The 23,609-nt window shown below is 40.9% G+C and overlaps 1 protein-coding gene across 1 annotated transcript; it reads left to right on the top strand.

Annotated features, from left to right (window-relative positions):
- Window positions 1–228: 228 nt before the first annotated feature.
- On the top strand, window positions 229–23,356 carry CHMP5 (charged multivesicular body protein 5). The gene is made up of 8 exons (XM_066256921.1): window positions 229–382; window positions 1,234–1,338; window positions 3,029–3,075; window positions 7,698–7,791; window positions 7,926–7,997; window positions 12,489–12,597; window positions 14,015–14,127; window positions 22,647–23,356. The coding sequence occupies exons 1-8, from the start codon at window positions 314–316 to the stop codon at window positions 22,695–22,697; spliced, it is 660 nt and encodes a 219-aa protein (XP_066113018.1). The 5' UTR covers window positions 229–313; the 3' UTR covers window positions 22,698–23,356.
- Window positions 23,357–23,609: the final 253 nt, after the last annotated feature.

Here is a 23,609-nt window from a genome sequence, read left to right as displayed (position 1 = left end):
ACCGCCCTACACGGAGGAAGCCACCCCCTCGGTCCCACCCACTCAGATGAGGCCCTGCCTTGCTGATCTGAAGCCACGCCCTCATATCTCTGTGGACACGCCCCCTGCTGACTCTCTATCCCGCACCTCCAACCTCCTGGAGCTCTCCTTCCCCGGAAGGCCGAGCTAAAAACCCGGAAAAAGGATTGGGAAACTCTAATAAACTCATTGCGCTTGCGCATGGGGAGCCGGAAGTCAAGGAAAAGGCGGAGGTTTTTGTGCTTCCGTTTTTGGTTTTGCTCCAGTGTTTGGGTTTTCTTCGCGGCGACCCAAGATGAACCGATTCTTCGGGAAAGCGAAACCCAAGGCTCCGCCGCCTAGCCTGACTGACTGCATTGGCACGGTGGGCGCTTGACCACACTTAATTAGGCTCGGGGCCTCTGAAACGCTTCACCCCATCCACCCCTGGCTCCTACTCCTCCACCCCATTCCCGGTCTCAGGCCCATAACACCTCGGCCCTTTCCACTCCACCTTCGTTCCTGTTACCTGGGTCACTCCTGACGCCACAGACCAGGGATCCTTGACCCATCACTGTCTCCTCTACTGGCATCCGACCTCTTCTTGATGCCCACTGTCGCGTCCACTAGTTTGTTCTTTATCTCTTCACCTCAACCCGTCTTCGGCCTATACACCCTTCCTACCTCGTCTAGCCCGACCCCTTACCTTTCATACCTCATCCCTCTTACACGTCAGGACCCTCAACTTGATATCCTACGTTAGCATAGCTGTACCCCTGTCCTGGATCTCAGTAACAAAATTCAGAGCCCTGCACCTGCACATTAAGCCACCACCCTCTATTTAGGGGACAGCATTAGATCTACAGTCCTAGCTAGGGTCCACTGGGCTAATTTCACATACCTCCTGGCTGAGTCCCCAGCCTGACTACTTTCTGATTCTAGGAAAATTGCAACTTAGCCAATTGAGTATCAAATTTTTCTGCCCAAATGCAATTGAGGGTGACCCTGGAATATCAAAATCTGGTTGGTGGAGCATAGTTTATAAAAGCCCCCCCTCCTCGCCGGCAGTGTTTCTGACTGGAAATCCCACTCCTTTTGGAAGCCACAGTTTTCCCCATTTGCCCTATGGTCTTCTGTACTTTTCTTCCTTCATATTCCTTTCTCTTCTGCCCCCCCCCTCCTTCTCATGTAAGTATATTACAATAGCTACCACTGCCTTTTGTTCTTTTCCTCAAGGTGGACAGTAGGGCAGAATCCATTGACAAGAAGATTTCTCGACTGGATGCTGAGCTAGTGAAGTATAAGGATCAGATCAAGAAGATGAGAGAGGGTCCTGCAAAGGTAAGGTCGCAGCAGCTGCTGCAACAGCCTCATTGAAGCCCCTGTGGAAATAGGGCCTGGTGATAGGGGCTGGGGAGAGATACAGAAGGCATACTAATAGTCTGGTAAAGAGAATCTACGTGAGGGTATAACCTTCAGGGAAGAGAGTTTGCAGCCAGATATGAAAGGGAGACTGGATTTTGACCTGGTGGAGAGAAGATACTAATCCAATGTCCAAAAGCATGTATGTGTGAATTAGTGTGCTCTACTGAGAAAATAGCAATCTGCGGAGAAGGGCTGATGCAAACTCAATTGTCAACAGAGCCAAATATCAACAGTACAATGATTGAAATTTCTTTTGAGAGCCAAATTTTTTAAACTTAAACTATATAGGTAGGTACATTCCTTATTGAAATAGCGCCCTCATGTGGTATTTTGTGGAAGAGCCACTCTCAAGGAGCCAAAGACCTGCATGTGGCTCGGCAGTTTTCCGACCAGGGGGCTGGGCCATGTTCAAAAATAATGAGTTGCCAGGCTGGTCATGTTAAGTACGTATAATAGACTGATTAAGGAGTGGCATGTTGGGGAAAAAGTGCCGAACTAGGCATCTGGAGACCAGTATTCTATTAACACCTTCACTACCTACTAGCTGGGGCCTTAGTAAAGTCACCTTACTGCTTATTTTCCTCTTTGGTTAGGTAGAAACATAGAGTACTAAAATAAAGTGTATGGACTGGATATAGAACTACCTACTTTGCTTCCATCTTTATAACTTATTTGAACTAGGGCAAGTTGCTTAGTTAGCATCACTGTACCTCAGCTTTCCCATTTGTAACATGGGAATAATGCCTACTTTATAGTTTGAGGATTAAACAAGGTAATTCATGTGACCTACATAGCACTGCGTCTAGTAGCTGGAAACATTCAGTAAATGTTAGGTGGTATTATTCTCTGTGAGGTAATAATATCTGCTTTCCCTTCTTCATTGGAGGAGACAAATACAATGATTTATGGAACAGTATAGAAAGGGAAGTTACGAGAGGCATTTCTCAGCCATCTTAGTTGATGGCATGGAAAGAAGAGTGGCCAGAAGCAGGAAAACTCATCTAGACTAGAGTGAAAGCCTAAAGCATGGTGGTAGCCATGAGAATGACATGAATCAAATTCAAAGTGAATTCTGTTCATGAAGAGAGAGAGGAAAGGTAAGGTTGATGAACAGGTTCTCAACCTAGAACAATGAGAGATTGGTGGGACTGTTAGTAATTCCCAAGGAGAAAGCAGGTTGAGGAGTTTGTGTATGTTGAGTTTGAGTAGAAAGTAGGATGTCCAGGTTGGGGATCTCCTAAGGTTACTGGATATACAAAATCAACATTATTGGGGTTGGGAGTGGAGCTAATATGCCTAGAAAAAAGGCATACAGTTCATACACTGGGATATGGGATGCAAAGGCAGAGATGAGCAGAGGCTTAAAGACTGTGCTGGGAGGTGAAGAACAGTCCAGGAGCCACTATATATGCCTCTTTGAAGAACAGAGTAAGTAAATAGGTACATTTGGGGAAATGAGAGATTTCTTTTTTATTGTTTTTTATTAGTGAGAGGAGGGGAGGCCAAGAGACAGACTCCTGCATGCGCCCCAACTAGGATTAGGAGATTTCTTTTACCATGTATATGTTTTCCACTTCTTTTCATCAAAATCTGTTTTTCTTCTCAGAATATGGTCAAGCAGAAAGCCTTGCGGGTTTTAAAGCAAAAGCGGATGTAAGTTATAGGCATAATCTCCTTTCTTCCACAGGTTTGACCAAAAGAGAAATGATCTTCCATTCCTTCAGGTTTTTATACCATTTTCTAAGAATTCTTTATTTAATTACAAATTTTATTTACATATATAGTTAACTGGCTTTTTCTCCCCCTCTGTATTCAGCAACATTTCTGTGTCACCATCCATTTAAACAATGTTTTGCTTTAATAGTGCTGTTCTTTATTTCTGCTGACTGGCTCAATAGCTTGTAGCCAGGGGTAGCTGTTGAGGATTTAAAAAGTGTCTATTTTTAATTAAATTGTTTAATTTTATTTAATTTTAACAATTTAAGTTTAACCATATGTGGCTGGTGGCTTTTCTATTGGACTGCCCAGTCCCATAGGGTTTGGTTCTCTCATTATTTATTTAATTAGAGTGTGCCTTTTTAATTTTACTTACTTATTTTTTATTGAATTTATTCGGGTAACATTGGTTAATAAAATTATATACATTTCAGGGGTACAATTCTATAATACATTGTCTGTATATTGTATTGTGTGTTCACCACTCCAAGTCAGGTCTTCTTACACACCATAATTTTTGTTTATATGTAAAATTGAAAATCTTGAATATTGTTCCCTCCCACCGGAAGACTTAAAGGTCCTTAATTTGCTTTCAGTGACTATATCCCAGTATTTAAGCAGAAGCCAAGTAGTATTTTTGTTGCTTACCTTTGTGGGCTGTCCAGCTGAAGACTTTCTATAGGGTTATAGAGGTTAGATGTAATCTAATCAACTACTGAATGAGGAACAAAGATTGTTAATAACTCTTTTCCTATTCATAAAATTTTACTCCTTTTAGGTTAGTCAAACTGGGGAGCTAGCCCTGGCCGGTTGGCTCAGTGGTAGAGCGTCAGCCTGGCGTGCGGAAGTCCCGGGTTCGATTCCCGGCCAGGGCACACAGGAGAAGCACCCATCTGCTTCTCCACCCTTCCCCCTCTCCTTCCTCTCTGTCTCTCTCTTCCCCTCCCGCAACCAAGGCTGCATAGGAGCAAAGATGGCCCAGGCGCTGGGAATGGCTCCATGGCCTCTGCCTCAGGCGCTAGAATGGCTCTGGTCACAACAGAGCAATGTCCCGGATGGGCAGAGCATCGCCCCCTGGTGGGCATGCCGGCTGGATCCCTGTCGGGCGCATGCGGGAGTCTGTCTGACTGCCTCCCCATTTTCAGCTTCAGAAAAATACAAAAAAAAAATGGGGGGCTATTGTAATGCCTAGAGTGGTGAAACTAAATTGGTAGCGTTGCAAGTTTGTTTTTTAGTGAGAGAGAGAAGGAGAGATATGAAGGGACAGACAGACAGGAAACAAGAGAGATGAGAAGCATTAACTCATAGTTGTGGCACCTTAGTTGTTCATTGATTGCTTTCTCATATGTGCCTTGACTGGGAAGCTCCAGCCGAGCCAGAGACCCCTTGCCCAAGCCAGTGAACTTGGGCTAAAGCCAGCGACCTTGGGCTTCAAGCCAGTGAGCGACCTTTCGGCTTAAGCCAGCGACCATGAGGTCATGTCTATGATCCCACGCTCAAGCCGGTGATCCTGACTCAAACTAGAAGAGTCCATGCTCAACCTCAGGGTTTCGAACCTGAGTCCTCAGTGTCCCGGGCTGATGCTCTATCCACTGTGCTACTACCTGATCAGGCATTGGAAGTTTTAAGTAACTTTTTTTTTAAAGGATACATGTGCATTATAGTAACTTGAAAAATATATACATAAACATGAGTAGAAGAAAAGAAAATTTACCTAGGTTCCTACTATCAGAAATAACCACCTGGAAATGCTGTCTTCTTACAGTTTCTTTTCTGTGCTTGAGAATACATGGTATATGTGCACATCGTTTTTTAGAAGAAAACAAATGGCCTTTATATAGGAATATAGGTTTATACTTAATATTATGAGTATTTCTTTGTCCTTTTAAATATTTCTTTGGGCCTGACCTGTGATGGCGCAGTGGATAAAGTGTCAGCCTGGAAGACTGAGATCACCAGCTCAAAATCCCAGGCTTGCCAGGTCAAAGCACACACAAAAAGCAACTACTGCCTGACCTGTGGTGGCGCAGTGGATAAAGCGTCGACCTGGAAATGCTGAGGTCACCGGTTCAAAACTCTGGGCTTGCCTGGTCAAGGCACATATGGGAGTTGATGCTTCCTGCTCTTCCCCCTGTTCTCTCTCTCTCTCTCCCTCTCTCTCTCTCTAATAAAAATGAATAAATAAAATCTAAAAAAAAAAAAAGTAAATAAAAAAAAATTAAAAAAATATATATTTAAAAAAAAAAAAAAAAAGCAACTACTATGAGTTGATGCTTCCCACTCCCCACCCCTTTCTCTCTTTCTCTCTCCCTCTCTTTCTCTCTCTCTTCTCCTCTCTCTAAAATCAATAAATAAAATCTTTAGCCTGACCAGGCAGTGACTCAGTGGATAGAGTGTCAGACTGGGATGCAGAGGATCCAGGTTCGAGACCCCAAGGTCACCAGCTTGAGCACGGGCTCATCTAGTTTGAGCAAAAGCCCACCAGCTTGAACCCAAGGTTGCTGGCTCCAGCAGGGGGTTACTCAGTCTGCTGAAGGCCCGCGGTCAAGGCACATATGAGAAAGCAATCAATGAACAACTAAGGTGTTGCAACGCGCAATGAAAAACTAATGATTGATGCTTCTCATCTCTCTCAGTGCCTGTCTGTCTGTCCCTGTCTATCCCTCTCTCTGACTCACTCTGTCTCTGTTTAAAAATAAATTAATTAATTAATTTAATTAAAATAATAAATAAATAAAATCTTTAAAATAATATTTCTTTGGAAACTACTTTTTAATATTTCACCACCATCTGCCTACGCTGTCAACTGACCATTTTTCTCCTGGTAAGATAGTTGGTTTTCAGATATTATATAAAGAATATGATGTAAACCTTTGAGGTAGTACAATACTTTGATAGAAAACTTTATTTAAAAAAACATATTTTGCCTGACCTGTGGTAGCATAGTGGATAAAGCGTCAACCTGGAATGCCAAAGTCACCAGTTCAAAACCCTGGGCTTGCCTGGTCAAGGTACATATAGGAAACAGCTACTATGAGTTGATGTTTCCTGCTCTCCCCTATTTTTCTCTCTCCTCTCTCTCAAAATCAGTAAATTAAGCCTGACGTGTGGTGGCACAGTGGATAAAGCATTGACCTGGAATGCTGAGGTTGCCAATTCAAAACCCTGGAGCTTGCTTGGTCAAGGCACTTATGGGAGTTGATGTTTCCTGCTCCTCCCGTCCCCCCTTCTCTCTCTCTCTCTTTTTCTCTCCCCCCTTCTCTCTAAAATGAATAAATAAATTTTAAAAAAAATATTGTTAAAAAGTTAAAAAAACAAAAACATATTTTGAAGGCGAGGCATTATATTAGGTCGGATAGGGTATCTAATTATGGATTCAAGATTAATAAAATATAATACCTGTCCTCAAGAGTTCAGTCTCCTGGAAAATATTTTCACTTTATGTGTGAAGAGCCTTAAAAACAGTCTTACCCTTTACCCTAGAATTCTACTTCTGGAAATGTAAGCATAGGAAATAATGTAAAAACATTATATATACCATATTTTTCACTCTATAAGATGCACCTGACCATAAGACTCACCTACGATTTTAAGGAGGAAAATAAGAAAAAATATATTCTGAACCAAATAGTGTGTTAAAATACTTAATAAATACCATATTTTTCGCTCCATAAGATACACAGGGCCCTGGCCGGTTGGCTCAGCGGTAGAGCGTCGGCCTGGTGTGCGGGGGACCCGGGTTCGATTCCCGGCCAGGGCACACAGGAGAAGCGCCCATTTGCTTCTCCACCCCCCACCCCCTCCTTCCTCTCTGTCTCTCTCTTCCCCTCCCGCAGCCAAGGCTCCGTTGGAGCAAAGATGGCCCGGGCGCTGGGGTGGCTCCTTGGCCTCTGCCCCAGGCGCTAGAGTGGCTCTGGTCGCTGCAGAGCGACGCCCCGGAGGGGCAGAGCATCGCCCCCTGGTGGGCAGAGCGTCGCCCCTGGTGGGCGTGCCGGGTGGATCCCGGTCGGGCACATGCGGGAGTCTGTCTGACTGTCTCTCCCCGTTTCCAGCTTCAGAAGAAAAAAAAAAAAAAAAAAAAAGATACACAGGCATTTTCCCCTCCACTTTTTTTTGGGGGGGGGGGGGGAGTCTGTCTTATGGAGCAAAAAACACAGTATATTAAGACTTTGTAGCAACAAGTACTATAATAGTAAATGGAAAATAATGTTATAACTAAAATACTTACAAAAAAGACCAAATACCATCAAGTGGTATCTGGTTAGAGATTGTTTTGGCCAGTTTTTCTCTGTGTGTGTGTATGTATGTACATAAAATTTTTTTTAATTTATTAATTTTAGAGGGAAGCATTCGTTTGTTGCTTCCTGTACGTGCCCTCACCAAGGATCAAGCCCGCAACCTTGGTGTTTTGGGACGACCTCTAAACCAACTGAACGAACCTGCCAGAGCCAATTTTTTTAATGTTTTAAAGAAAATTCTCTTGTTTAGTATTAGAGGTACTTTCTTCCTGAGGATTTCTATCTGGCTCACATTTGCCGTTCTCAATTCACTCTAAAAAGGTATGAGCAGCAGCGGGACAATCTTGCCCAACAATCATTTAACATGGAACAAGCCAATTACACCATCCAGTCATTGAAGGACACCAAGACCACGGTACTTCATAGCACTTTTTCCTGTGATTTTATTTTATTTTTGTACTCTTGTACTTTATTCCTGTGGTTTATAAAAGACAGTTTAACCAGCATGGCTTCTTAAGGTAGTGTGTTTTCTCTTAACCCTTTTTTTAGGTTGATGCTATGAAACTGGGAGTAAAGGAAATGAAGAAAGCATACAAGCAAGTGAAAATTGACCAAATCGAGGTGAGACATATACTGGTTTCTGCAAGAATGCACTACTTTCTGAAAGAACTCAAATGAATGTATGTGTGTGATGGGAAAGGTACAGAAGACGATTAAATCTTGGGCCTACCATTTACTCATAACTAACTTCAGGACAAGTTAGCAAAGGTCTCACTATCCTTATTAATGCAAGGCTCCTAATACCACTTATGGTTATTATTATAAAGATGTAATAAACAAGTTGACGTGTCGACACATACAATGCCTGGTACATAATAAGCACCTATAAATAAGCACCCAGTTTCCTGTTACTTCTTAATGATTTTTGAGTCTCAATTCCTCAGTTGTAAAGTAGTGATGTTGCTGCCCATCTCCTATTGTAATGAGTGTTAAATAAGGATATATAGAGAGAGCACTTAAAACAGTTCCTGGCATGGTATTTGTTTCCATTTCTATTGATTCTCTCTAGATTTTTAATATCATTAAGTCCTTAAAATTAGCATTTCTGGCCCTGGCCGGTTGGCTCAGTGGTAGAGCGTCGGCCTGGCGTGCAGGAGTCCCGGGTTCAATTCCCGGCCAGGGCACACAGGAGAAGCGCCTATCTGCTTCTCCACCCCTCCCCCTCTCCTTCCTCTCTGTCTCTCTCTTCCCCTCCTGCAGCCAAGGCTCCATTGGAGCAAAGTTTGCCCAGGCGCTGAGGATGGCTCTGTGACCTCTGCCTCAGGCACTAGAATGGCTCTGATTGCGGCAGAGCGACGCCCCAGATGGGCAGAGCATCACCCCCTGGTGGGCATGCCGGGTGGATCCCGGTTGGGTGCATGCGGGAGTCTGTCTGACTGCCTCCCTGTTTCCAGCTTCAGAAAAATACAAAAAAAAAAATTAGCATTTCTGCTTGACCAGGTGGGGGCCCAGGGGATAGGGCATCAGCCTGGGACGCTGAGGACCCAGGTTCAAAACCCCAAGGTCACCAGCTTGAGCGTGGTGTCATAGACAGGACCCTATGGTTGCTGACTTGAGCCCAAAGGTCACTAGCTTAAAGCCCAAGGACACTGGCTCAGCTGGAGCCCCCCAATCAAGGCATGTATGAGAAAACAATGAACAACTAAGGTGCCAAAACTATGAGTTGATGTTTCTCATCTCCCTTCCTGTCTGTGTCTGTCTGTCTCTCTCTCTCTTGCTAAAAAGAAGAAGAAAAAATTAGCTTTTTTTTTGAGATCATGTTTTGGCTGGGAGGTGAGAGTTTGGCTCCTGTCACCTCTGTCATTTGAACAGCCCAGATGGCAAGCATGGATAGCAGAGGGAAGGAGTGGTGACTGGCCAAAGGAAAGAGGCTTCTGAAAATATGGTGCCTTTACATCTATGTCCTGAGTAGAATGTCTCTATATGAGGACAACGACTCAGTTTTGTTCACTGTTGTATCCCCAGAGCCTTGAACAATGCCTGGCCATTGTTGGTGCTCAGAAAGTATTTGATGGTCAATGAACAAATAAATGAGTGGCTATTAAACAGCACAAAGTGGTTCTGCACAATTCAAGAAGTATTTGTTGGTTGAGTACTTACACTGTGTACCCAGCATTTTACTGTCTCTACAGAGGTATTCTCTGGGAGTGCTGGCCTTTCAGTTTTTTGTAAGAATAAGGAGTGACAGCATTCCTCAATCTTGCGGTTTTTTTAAGCATTCCTCCTTAGACTACCTATGGCTATCTAATTCTTCACTAGTCTTTGCTTACAAGGCATTAAACTTAGTGATATCTTTGAGGAGAAAAATGTTTTATGTATGCTTGTCTTATAGGTATATACTATGTGATAATAAAATGAAGTTATATTTATATTCAGTTTTTAGGGTTCCTTGTGTTTAGTTAACGCCATATAATAAACGAAATAGAAACTTTGGTCTTTGTGAGGTTTTTGTATGTCTCTTCATCTTTCACCTGTCTCTCTGTTTCCCTGCCTAATTATCCTTTTTCCTGTCCCCTAATAGATATGCCCACATGACAGGTGGAAAGTCTCTTTTTCTTTAACTTTTTTGGTGTGTATGCATGTGTATCTTTAGTTGGGTTATATATTTTGAATTTCATTTTTCCTAAAATACTTGTAAAACATTTTCTTTTTTTTTCAAGCTCTCATTTAAAAATTTTGCTTCTGTGTGTATGTAGCTGTTTCTTTTTTATTTTTCTGTTTCTGCACATCAAGTCTAGTGTTTGCATTTGTTTATATTGTTTTTGTTTGTCCAGTTCTGAATCAACCTGTTCTTTGTGTAATGTATTTTTTCTGTGTCTATCCTGGAGTTTATTGCTAGGAAGCCTATTCATAGATGATTTCGGGAAAATGTCTTGTCTGGGTATGTAATAGCATAGTAAAAGCTTGACTTGATTAGTTATGTTATTTTCACTCTCTTAATTATTGTTTCATCCAGTCCTTCTCTGAATAGCAAAATGTTGCATATGTACAGTGTGGTATTTTGACACTTGGAAATGCAAAGAGCAGAGCATTTTTTTAAAATGTTTTTTCTATTTTACTTTCTATACGTGGAGGCTAGAAAGGAGTTTTCAAATTTTTTGCACTGTTCTAGAAATTCTGAAGATGCTGATTTGGGCCTTTTCTGTAGTATCAACACTACCCCATTATATGAAATTTTCAGTATGTGAAGAGTATATTGTTCTGCGCTTCCTTAATGTAGTAGGAACTAACTAGTATTAAGTGCTTAGTGTTTGACATATTTTATTGCAATAAATTCTTTTTTTTATTATTTTTTTTATTTTTTATTTATTTTTATTTTTTTACAGGGACAGAGAGAGAGTCAGAGAGAGGGATAGATAGGGACAGACAGACAGGAACGGAGAGAGATGAGAAGCATCAATCATCAATTTTTCATTGCGACACCTTAGTTGTTCATTGATTGCTTTCTCATGTGCCTTGACCATGCGCCTTGCTCGAGCCAGCGACCTTGGGTCCAAGCTGGTGAGCTTTTTTTTTTTTTAATTTTTATTTATTCATTTTTTTTAGAGAGGAGAGGGAGAGACAGAGAGAGAGAAGGGGGGAGGAGCAGGAAGCATCAACTCCCATATGTGCCTTGACCAGGCAAGCCCAGGGTTTCGAACCGGCGACCTCAGCATTTCCAGGTCGACGCTTTATCTACTGCGCCACCACAGGTCAGGCTGGTGAGCTTTTATTTTATTTTTTTTTTCTGCTCAAGCCAAATGAGCCCGTGCTCAAGCTGGCGACCTCGGGGTCTTTTTTTTTTTTTTTTCCGACCTCAGGGTTGTGAACCTGGGTCCTTTCGCATCCCAGTCCGACTCCCTACTCACTGCGCCACTGCCTGGTCAGGCTGCAATAAATTCTTATATAATGTATGGTATTAATAATCCTATTATAAAGATAAAGAAATTAAAGCTTAAAGACATTAACAAAATTTTAACTTGGGTATGTCTGATTCCAGAGTTAGCTCTTTAAACCATTACACTAACTGTTCTTTATTTTCTATCCTACTTCTCAGATTAGTTTTACATTCTTTTTGGCCTTGTAGTAGTCTCCCAGTTAAGCATAAGTAAATTATTCACTAATGATTTATACCCTCAGTCAATTATTTTTACCAGCCTGGTCTCAGATATCAAGCCTATCCTGATTTCATTTGTTTAACCAACCATGGCAGGATCAGTACTTTTATTTTTCCATTGATAAGGTAAAGAGAGAGAGAGAAGCACCAACTGATTGTTCCACTTAGTTGTTTACTCATTGGTTGCTTCTCATGTGCCCTGACCAGGGATTAGAGCTAGGCCCTCAGTGCACTGGCACAACACTTTATCCACTAACCCACCCAGCCAGGGCCAAATACAACTTTTTATACCTCCTAATTGTTGCTGCTACTGCCTCATTTATTACACAGAGTAGTCAGTCTTTAGCTAACTCAAGACGAGTAATTTGCTTATCTCAATTATCTCTTTTTCTCCATTAATTAGAAAAATGTTGATAGTGTAGCTGTTGCTTGACTTAAGATTTCAGGTAAACTCTGTAATGACAGAGGGCTGATGGGCATCTATTATTGCAGTAGGACTTCAGATTTCCATGAGGCACTTTAAATTCAAAGACAAGATCACCAATTCTGTTCTTCTTTATTTTTAAGTTTATATTTTTACCACCAAAAACAGGAGGAGGATTATGTGGGTTAGTGACATTTATAGTTATTGTTAGATAAAATCTTAAAATTTGTGACTTTTAAATAATCCTTTAAGCTCACTTTCTTATATTTATTAATTAGAAGGGACATTCAGAGTTACTCAAACTTGTCCTTTAGAGGAACACCTGCTCAGCTGTTAACTAAAAATAATTACTAGCCAAGGACTGGGGTAAAAGAGGGGAACTGACACTGTTGAGAACTTGTTATGTCTCTGTATTTTTTGTACATCATCTTTTTAAAAATTACTCCTTTCTAAGATTCAGAGAAAAGATAGGGACAAGCGGTAGAGAAAAATGGTGGGAAATGAATTTAAATCCTGTCATATATTCCTGTAGGATTTACAAGACCAGCTAGAGGATATGATGGAAGATGCAAACGAAATCCAAGAAGCACTGAGTCGTAGTTATGGCACCCCAGAGTTAGATGAAGATGACCTAGAAGCAGGTAAGTTATGGGAAAAGCAATGTATGCCTTGCTTTAGAGTTTTAAAGGAGCAAGTGCCTAGGACCTTTTCCCAAATGCTAAGAGAAAATTCCTGTGAGAGTTCCTTGAGAGATAGTTTATGCCACAGTCTTTGGCAAGAGGGCTTGTGCGTCAGCCACTTTGGACTTGCGTACTCCACCAACAGCTCTGAGATGGACACACTCTGAAGGAAGGTCCATGCAAAGGCTTTTGTTGACCTTACTAGCTAAACATGGCCTTTCCCTGCTGTTTTCCTTTTTGCTTTTGTTCTTCCTATTTTTCTGCTTGGACTCCACTCCCTCAAAACAGCAAAGCAGATCAAGAAACAGTAGCTGGCAGATACTTATTGTACATCTACTGTATACCAGACACTGTATTAGGTGCTGGGAATTCAGCATTGTAGAAAACAAATATGACCCCTGAATTCATGAATTTTCTTTTTTTTTTACAGGGACAGAGAGAGAGAGTCAGAGAGAAGGATAGATAGGGACAGACAGGAACGGAGAGAGATGAGAAGCATCAATCATCAGTTTTTCATTGTGACACCTTAGTTGTTCATTGATTGCTTTCTCATATGTGCCTTGACCATGGGCCTTCAGCAGACTGAGAAACCCCTTGCTCGAGCCAGTGACCTTGGGTCCAAGCTGGTGAGCTTTGCTCAAACCAGATGAGCCCATGCTCAAGCTGGCGACCTTGAGGTTTCGAACCTGGGTCCTTGCGCATCCCAGTCCGACGCTCTATCCATTGCGCCATTGCCTGGTCATGCCATGAATTTTCTTGAACAGGAATAAGAAACTGCTTCTGTCAAGTAGTTAATTACAAGAGCACAAACGGTCGGAGAAGAATGGGGTACCATGAAGCACATCGCTGAGAAATCTAAAGCATTTGGTAGTAGGGGACAGGCACGGGACCTAAAAGCTTAGTAGGAGTTAGGAAAAAATGAGAAGGGCTGTTGGGTGGCCTGAGGATGTTGTTCAGAAACTTGCTGTAATTGTTTAGGAGATGATGGTGTCTCAAACTAATGTTGTGGTAGCAGTAACAGAAGTGAACAGATTGAAGAAATTTTAGGAGGCTAAATGGACAAGACTTGATAATTGATTGAATGTGAGAGGAGAGGGAGGTATCAAAGATGTTTGTTAATTTCTAGCATGAGTAACTGGATAGATCTAGAACACTGGATTTTCTGTCACATGATACCCCTGTCACATTACTACTGCTTCTCCCCTAGCCAATGTTCTGTTTTCGCTTAGAACCTCCTCCCAACCACATTTATTTCTTTATTTTTTTTATTTCCCAAATAGAGTTTCCCCTAATGAGTCCCTGCCTGCTATTTTTATTCCTCTAGTCACTGTCTACTCACTTGACCATATTTTTGAACTGTTGACTATTTCAATTTCAGAGTTGGATGCACTGGGTGATGAGCTTCTGGCTGATGAAGACAGTTCTTACTTGGATGAAGCAGCATCTGCACCTGCAATTCCAGAAGGTGTTCCTACTGACACAAAGAATAAGGTGAAAACTTTTTCTGTTTATATTTTCTGTGCAAATTATAAAGGTTTATTCTTGATCACCAGTCTTGGAATCTAAAAGATAGTCTTAAGTAAGAACAAGGAAAGACTGTCTTGATCATTACTTGGGGTACCCTTGAGAGCCCAATTTTCCTGCATTGGATTATGGACAGGCTATGTAAATAGTGTCACAGAGACCCAGGAATGTTTTTATACAATGACAATTTGTATACTATTACAAATTACCCTGTTGTGAACTTGCACTGGGTGCCTTTGTAGGTTTTAGACATTTGACATTTCCTGGAAAAGCATCAGCAACACATGCATGAACTGTGCCAGGCAGTAATGTAAAAGAAAGTTCTTCTGTCCAGGTACTGCTTAGTTATAGGGTGGATATTTTTTTTTTATTAAATTTAATGCAGTGACATTGATAAATCAGGGTACATATGTTGAGAGAAAATATCTCTAGATTATTTTGACATTTGATTGTGCTGTATACCCCTCCCCCAAAGTTAAATTGTCTTCTGTCACCTTCTATCTGGTTTTCTTTGTGCCCTTCCCCTCCCCTAACCCCTCTCTCCTTCTTCACCCCCTCCCCCAACCTCCCGCCCCTGTTGCCATCACATTCTTGTTCATGTCTCTGAGTCTCATTTTTATGTCCCTTCTATGTATGGATTCATCTTTTTTTTTTTTTCTGATTTACTTATTTCACTCCGTATAATGTTGTCAAGGTCCATCCATGTTATTGTAAATGATCCGATGTCATCATTTCTTATGGCTGAGTAGTATTCCATAGTATATATGTACCAAAGCTTTTTAATCCACTCGTCCTCTGACGGACACTTAGGCTGTTTCCAGATCTTCGCTATTGTGAACAATGCTGCCACAAACATGCGGGTGCATTTCTCCTTTTCGAGCCGTTCTATGGTGTCCTTGGGGTATATTCCTAAAAGTGGGATAGCTGGGTCAAAAGGCAGTTCGATTTTCAGATTTTTGAGGAATCTCCATACTGTTTTCCACAGTGGCTGCACCAGTCTGCATTCATTCCCACCAGCAGTGCAGGAGGGTTCCCCTTTCTCCACATCCTCGCCAGCACTTATTCTGTGTTTTGTTGATAAGCGCCATTCTGACTGGTGTGAGGTGATATCTCATTGTGGTTTTAATTTGCATTTCTCTAATGATTAGTGATGTTGAGCATTTTTTCATATGCCTATTGGCCATCTGTATGTCCTCTTTGGAGAAGTGTCTATTCATCTCTTTTGCCCATTTTTGGATTGGGTTGTTTGTCTTCCTGTTGTTGAGTTTTACAAGTTCTTTATAAATTTTGGTTATTGGCCCTGGCCGGTTGGCTCAGCGGTAGAGCGTCGGCCTAGCGTGCGGAGGACCCCGGTTCGATTCCCGGCCAGGGCACACAGGAGAAGCGCCCATTTGCTTCTCCACCCCTCCGCCGCGCTTTCCTCTCTGTCTCTCTCTTCCCCTCCCGCAGCCAAGGCTCCATTGGAGCAAAGATGGCCCGGGCGCTGGGGATGGCTCTGTGGCCTCTGCCTCAGGCGCTAGAGTGGCTCTGGTCACAACATGGCGACACCCAGGATGGGCAGAGCATCGCCCCCCGGTGGGCAGAGCATCGCCCCATGGTGGGCGTGCCGGGTGAATCCCGGTCGGGCGCATGCGGGAGTCTGTCTGACTGTCTCTCCCTGTTTCCAGCTTCAGAAAAAAAAAAAAATGGAAAAAAAAATAAAATAAAATAAATAAATTTTGGTTATTAACCCCTTATCAGATGTATTGTCAAATATGTTCTCCCATTGTGTAGTTTGTCTTTTTATTCTGTTCTTGTTGTCTTTAGCTGTGCAAAACTTTTTAGTTTGATATAGCCCCATTTGTTTATCCTGTCTTTTACTTCACTTCCCCGTGGAGATAAATCAGCAAATATATTGCTCCGAGAGATGTCCGAGAGCTTACTGCCTATGTTTTCTTCTAAGATGCTTATGGTTTCACGGCCTACATTTAAGTCTTTTATCCATTTTGAGTTTATTTTTGTGAGTGGTGTAAGCTGGTGATCTAGTTTCTTTTTTTTGCAGGTAGCTGTCCAATTTTCCCAACACCATTTGTTAAAGAGGCTGTCTTTACTCCATTGTATTTCCTTACCTCCTTTGTCAAATATCAGTTGTCCATAGAACTGTGGGTTTATTTCTGGGTTCTCTGTTCTGTTCCATTGATCTATATGCCTGTTCTTATGCCAGTACCAGGCTGTTTTGAGTACAACAGCCTTGTAGTATAACTTGATATCAGGAAGTGTGATACCTCCCACTTTATTCTTCTTTTTTAAGATTGCTGAGGCTATTCGTGTCCTCTTTGGGTTCCATATAAATTTTTGGAATATGTGTTCTATATCTTTGAAGTATGTCATTGGTATTTTAATTGGTATTGCATTGAATTTATAGATTGCTTTGGGTAATATAGACATTTTAATGATGTTATTCTTCCTAACCATGAGCACGGTATATGCTTCCACTTGTTTGTATCTTCCTTGATTTTTTTTTTCTTTTTTTTTCATTTTTCTGAAGTTGGAAACAGGGAGAGACAGTCAGACAGACTCCCGCATGCGCCCGACCAGGATCCACCCGGCACGCCCACCATGGGGCGACGCTCTGCCCACCAGGGGGCGATGCTCTGCCCATCCTGGGCGTCGCCATATTGCGACCAGAGCCACTCTAGCGCCTGAGGCAGAGGCCACAGAGCCATCCCCAGCGCCCGGGCCATCTTTGCTCCAATGGAGCCTTGGCTGCAGGAGGGGAAGAGAGAGACAGAGAGGAAAGCGCGGCGGAGGGGTGGAGAAGCAAATGGGCGCTTCTCCTGTGTGCCCTGGCCGGGAATCGAACCCGGGTCCTCCGCACACTAGGCCGACGCTCTACCGCTGAGCCAACCGGCCAGGGCGATTTTTTTTATCAATGCTTTGTAATTTTCCGAGTACAAGTCTTTAGTCTCCTTGGTTAAGTTTACTCCTAGGTACTTTATTTTTTTGGTTGTAATTGTGAAGGGGATTGTTTCCTTAATTTCTCTTTCTGACTGTTCATTGTTGGTGTATAAAAATGCTTCTGATTTCTGAGTATTGATTTTATATCCTGCCACTTTGCTGAATTTATTTATCAGGTCCAGTAGTTTTTTGACTGAGACTTTAGGGTTTTCTATATACAATATCATATCATCTGCAAATAATGATAGTTTTACTTCTTCTTTTCCAACTTGAATGCCTTTTATTTCTTCTTCTTGTCTGATTGCTGTGGCTAGGACTTCCAGAACTATGTTGAATAAGAGTGGTGAAAGTGGGCACCCCTGCCTTGTTCCTGATCTTAAGGGTATTGCTTTTAATTTTTGCCCATTGAGTATGATGTTGGCTGTGGGTTTCTCATAGATGGCTTTTATCATGTTGAGGTATGTTCCCTGTATTCCCACTTTGCTGAGAGTTTTGATCATGAATGGGTGCTGGATTTTATCAAATGCTTTTTCTGCATCTATTGAAATTATCATATGGTTTTTCTCCTTTTTGTTTATGTGATGAATCACATTGATTGATTTACGAATATTGTACCAGCCTTGCCTCCCCAGAATAAATCCCACTTGATCATGGTGTATGATTTTTTCCATATATTGTTGGATCCGGTTTGCTAATATTTTGTTGAGGATTTTAGCATCTATATTCATCAGAGATATTAGCCTATAATTTTCTTTCTTTGTGTTGTCTTTGCCTGGTTTTGGAATCAGAATTATGCTCGCCTCATAAAAGGAGCTTGGAAGTCTTCCTTCCTCTTGAATTTTTTGAAATAGTTTGAGAAGGATAGGAGTTAGTTCTTTGAATATTTGGTAGAATTCCGTTGTGAAGCCATCGGGCCCCGGGCTTTTCTTTGTTGGGAGTTTTTTGATAACTGTTTCGATCTCATTTGGTGTAATCGGTCTGTTTAGGTTTTCTGATTCTTCCAGATTGATTTTTGGAAGATTGTATGTTTCAAGGAATTTGTCCATTTCATCTAGGTTGTCTAGTTTTTTGGCATACAGTTCTTCATAGTATTTTCTTACAATATTTTGTATTTCTGTTGTGTCAGTTGTTATTTCTCCACTCTCATTTCTAATTTTATTTATTTGAGTCCTCTCTCTCTTTTTCTTGGTGAGTCTACTTAAAGGTTCATCAATCTTGTTTACCTTTTCAAAGAACCAGCTCCTAGTTTCATTGATCCTCTGTTTTGTTTCTTTAGCCTCTATGTCATTTATTTCTGCTCTGATCTTTATTATTTCCTTCCTTCTACTACATTTGGGCTTTACTTGCTGTTCTTTTTCTAATTCTTTTAGATGCAGTGTTAAGTTGTTTATTTGAGCTTTTTCTAGCTTCTGAAAGTGTGCCTGTAGTGCTATGAACTTCCCTCTCAGCACTGCTTTCGCTGTGTCCCATAAATTTTGAGTTGTTGTATGCTCATTGTCATTCGTTTCTAGGAATTTTTTTATTTCTTCTTTGATCTCATTCTTAATCCATTCATTATTTAACACCCTGCTATTTAGTTTCCATGTGTTTGAGAATTTTTGAGCTTTTCTGCTGTGATTCATTTCTAGTTTCATGCCGTTGTGATCGGAGAAAGTGCTTGATATGATTTCAGTCTTCTTAAATTTGTTGAGAGCACTTTTGTGCCCTAACATGTGGTCTATCCTAGAGAATGTACCATGAGCGCTTGAAAAGAATGTATATTCTGCTGCTTTAGGGTGAAAGGATCTGAAGATATCTATTAAATCGAGTTGATCTAGTGTTTCCAATAAGTCTGCTGTTTCTTTGTTAATTTTCTTTCTTGAGGATCTATCTAGTGATGTTAGTGGGGTATTGAAATCCCCTACTATTATAGTATTGCTGTTGATCTCGCCCTTTAAATCCATCAAAGTCTGTTTTATATATTTGGGTGCTCCTATATTAGGTGCATAGATATTTATAATAGTTATATCTTCCTGTTGGATTACTCCCTTTATCATTATGTAGTGGCCTTCTTTATCTCTTACTATATCCTTTGTTTTAAAGTCCAGTTTGTCTGATATAAGTATTGCTACCCCAGCTTTTTTTTCATTTCTGTTTGCATGAAATGTTTTTTTCCATCCTTTTACCTTCAATCTATGTGTGTCTTTTGTTCTAAGGTGTGTCTCTTGTAGACAACATATGTATGGGTCCTGTTTTCTTATCCAAGCAGCTACCCTATGTCTTTTGATTGGATCATTTAATCCATTTACATTTAAGGTTATTATTGATATGTAGTTGTTTATTGCCATTTTCTTCTTTAAAGGTGTATTCCTTTTTTTGCTATATTCTTTTCCAACTTTGATCTGTTTACAACAGGCCCCTTAACATTTCTTGCAGCGTTGGTTTGGTTGTAATGAATTCCTTGAGTTGTTTTTTGTCTGGGAAGCTTTTTATTTCTCCTTCGATTTTAAACGATAGCCTTGCTGGATAAAGTAGTCTTGGTTGTAGGTTCTTGTTCTGCATTACTTTGAATATTTCTTGCCATTCCCTTCTGGCCTCAAGTGTTTCTGTTGAGAAGTCGGATGTCATCCTTATGGGAGCTCCTTTGTAGGTGATAACTTTTTTTTCTCTTGCAGATTTTAATATTTTCTCTTTATCGCTTAGCTTTGGTATTTTAATTATGATGTGTCTTGGTGTAGGTTTCTTTGGGTTTCTCTTTAATGGAGTTCTCTGTGCTTCTTGGACTTGTGAGAGTTTCTCTTGCATTAATTTAGGGAAGTCTTCAGTTATGATATGATTGAACAAAGTCTCTATCCCTTGTTCTTTTTCTTCTTCTTCAGGAACCCCTATGATGCGGATGTTATTTCTCTTCATGTTGTCACAGAGCTCTCTAAGTGTTTCCTCTGACTTTTTGAGTCTCTTTTCTCTTTTCTTCTCTGCTTTCATGCCTTCATTCCAGTTGTCCTCCAACTCGCTGATTCGATCCTCAGCTGTATCCATCCTGTTTTAATTCCTTCCATTGTGGTCTTCATTTCTGATATTGTATTTGTCATCTCTGACTGATTCTTTTTTAATATTTCAATATCCTTTTTTATACTTGCTATTTCTTTATTTAGGTTTTCAAACTGCCCCTCCATTGTTGTTCTAAGATTAGGGTGGATATTTTTAAAGTAGGCAATAATTTAAGCATAAAACTAAATGTACAAAGATTCTAAATTAACATGGTAAAAGATGCAGGACACTTGGGTTTAAGTCTCTGACAGTGACCGTGAAACCTTGGCAAATCACTTAACTGTTGGACTTTTCTGTTCCTTGCATCTGTAAAATACAGGTATCATCTCACATAATTGTTGTGTAGATGAAATTTGCTCTTCTATGTAAAATGGTTTTGCATACTAAGAGCCCTGTCCAAAGTGCTTATCATTATTATAAATAGATAAAATTTTGCTGCATATGATACCCTGTTCACTCCATCTTTTTTTTTTTTTAATCTATTTTTTACAGAGACAGAGAGTCAAAGAGAGGGATAGGGACAGACAGACAGGAACAAAGAGAGATGAGAAGCATCAGTCATTAGTTTTTCATTGCGCGTTGCAACACCTTAGTTGTTCATTGATTGCTTTCTCATACGTGCCTTGACCACGGGCCTTCAGCAGAACGAGTAACCCCTTGCTGGAGCCAGCGACCTTGGGTTCAAGCTGGTGGGCTTTTGTTCAAACCAGATGAGCCCGCGCTCAAGCTGGCGACCTCGGGGTCTCAAACCTGGGTCCTCTGCATCCCAGTCCAACGCTCTGTCCACTGCGCCACCGCCTGGTCAGGCTGTTCACTCCATCTTAGTTCCTGGTGTAGTTTGTCATTTGTTGTTGCCATGGGACATTTACAGTCCTGGTGTTTGCCTTATCTCACAGCATACATATTGAGTATGCACAGAGTAGTTGACAGAATCCTTGCATGGGAACCAGTCTCAGCTCTGCCTTTATTCACTGTATGACTTTGAGCAAACTAGCAATTCATGTCTTCTCTGTGAATCTGATTAGTATTTTTCCATCTGTAAAATATGGGCAAGCAGAAAATGTCAAGTAGGTAATTTTTCAGGTCCTTATAGTTGATTTCTATGAATGTTTGTCTTCTCCTACTGTACCCCTCCTGTCTACCTTGAGCTTGAAGTAGTCCTACCTTTCTCTGCCCACAGCCCACAAGATTCCAGCTGCATAGGATGCTTTTTCTCAGCACACGTGTAATAATTTTTATTACTACTACCATAGCCCACCTTCTTTTTTTTAATTTATTCATTTTAGAGGAGAGAGAGAGAGAGAGAGAGAAGGGGGGAGGAGCAGGAAGCATCAACTCCCATATGTGCCTTGACCAGGCAAGCCTAAGGTTTTGAACCAGAGACCTCAGCTTTCCAGGTTGATGCTTGATCCACTGCACCATCACAGGTCAGGCATAGCCCACTTTTTTAATTCCCTGAAGCTTGTATGTTATGTCCACTTCTAGAAGGTCACAGGTTCCTGAGTCAGAGATATGGTTTCTTTTTACTTTCTTTTTTACATTTCATTTTAAATTGATTTTAGCGAGAGAGGAAGGATGAGAGAAAGAGAGACAGGAACATAGATCTGTTCTTGTATGTGCCCTGGCCAGAGATTGAACCATCAACCTCTGAGTTTCCAGATGATTCTCTAACCAACCAAGCTATCTATCAAGGATGGGATATAGTTTCCTAATTGATGGTGGTATCACTGCCTATATGTTTGTAGTACAGAGTGTACAGTATGATATGACAATAACTGCCTGCTCTAGGGCACTGCTCCTTCAAGGATTTGGGAGGCTGTAAGTATTAATTTGTTTATTTTGGGGATCAGAGTGAAAATGGGAATCTAGAGGCAAGGACTAACTCCTCCACTCTTTCTCCTGGACCCTCCACCCCTGTTTTTCCATTTCTAGATTTACACTTAAGTTTCTCTTCCTCTCTTACTCTTCCTTTAACATCACACCTTTTAATCTCTTTCCAGTTCTTTTCCAGTTTTATCACTTTCCTCTTTACCTTTCATAAAAAACTTCATTCTCATCTTCTAAGTAGAATTTTGATTTTTTTTTTTTTTTTACAGAGATAGTCAAGAGGGAGGGATAGATAGGGACAGACAGACAGGAACAGAGAGAGATGAGAAGCATCAATCATTAGTTTTTCATTACAACACCTTAGTTTTTCATTGATTGCCTTTTCATGTGTGCCTTGACCGTGGGGCTACAGCAGACCGAGTAATCCCTTGCTCGAGCCAGTGACCTTGGGTCCAAGCTGGTGAGCTTTTTGCTCAAACCAGATGAGCCCGTGCTCAAGCTGGCGACCTCGGAGTCTCAAACCTGGGTCCTCCGCATCCCAATCTGACACTATCCACTGCGCCTCCACCTGTCAGGCTAGAATTTTGATTTCATTGATTAAACATTTGGAGATGAGTTTTAACTGAAATATTTGTTATCATGTTCTTTATCAGTTGAAAAATAGTGGCATTAACATTGCTCCCTTTTTACAGGATGGAGTCCTGGTGGATGAATTCGGATTGCCACAGATCCCTGCTTCATAGATTTGCATCATTCAAGTACATCGTGCAAAATAAACGCATATTCTGGGACTAGGACATATTTATCTTTCCAAATTTACCATAACAGATAAGGGTTTCTTTCCTTTCTTTGAAGGAAAGTTAATTACATTGCTCTTTTTTTTCTGTTAAGAGGCTCAACATTTGGGGGATGCTGTCTTTGTACTAAATTTTTATTCCTTTCCTCTTATGAAAGACTAACTTAATAGTATCAGTGGGTATGTATGATTTTATTTCTTAATAATTATTTGAAATAAAACTAAGAAAAGGGGATTCTTTAGAGTCTGTGGTAGTATAACTCCACAATTTCAAATTGACATGATTAAGTTGTTAAGGCAAAGATGAGATTACTGGGACTGTTCATATTAAGATTCAAAACCATTTTCTATTGTGATATTATCGGTTGGTTAAAGTGATGGCCTTTTTTAATGAGTTTTGTTGTGTCTTGTGAGTAAATTATTACTGTGTACAGTATTGGAATGGAATCATCACTATGTCATGAGTAGATGTTTTGATTCTATGGTGCCCTCAGTATTACAGCCTGACTTGTAATCAATAATGAATATTTCTTGATATTTAATGTATAGGACATTTATTTATACTCAATAAATATTTTTCAAAAGGATATAATTTTAATAATACCACTTCAGCCTAAAACCTCTGCTGCAGAAACCAATTTTAATATTGATTCAGCCTAAAAACTCTATTATAGAAATTGAATTTACCCAGTGGCATTGTGGTATAGAGAAGGAAGCAAGGAACAATCCAGGCTTGGGCCCTGGGTCTGCTATCTAATAACCACTAAATAGCCTCCTCACTTCTCTAAACTTCTACCTCTGTATCAGTAAAATTGTGCTTACATCACAAGGCTCTTGTGAGGAATGATTGAGGTAATTC

This window comes from Saccopteryx bilineata, chromosome 2, assembly GCF_036850765.1.
Source record: "Saccopteryx bilineata isolate mSacBil1 chromosome 2, mSacBil1_pri_phased_curated, whole genome shotgun sequence".
Classification (NCBI taxonomy): Eukaryota; Metazoa; Chordata; class Mammalia; order Chiroptera; family Emballonuridae; genus Saccopteryx; species Saccopteryx bilineata.
The sequence above is the reverse complement of the archived record's forward strand: the minus strand, read 5'-3'. Positions and strand labels throughout refer to the sequence as shown.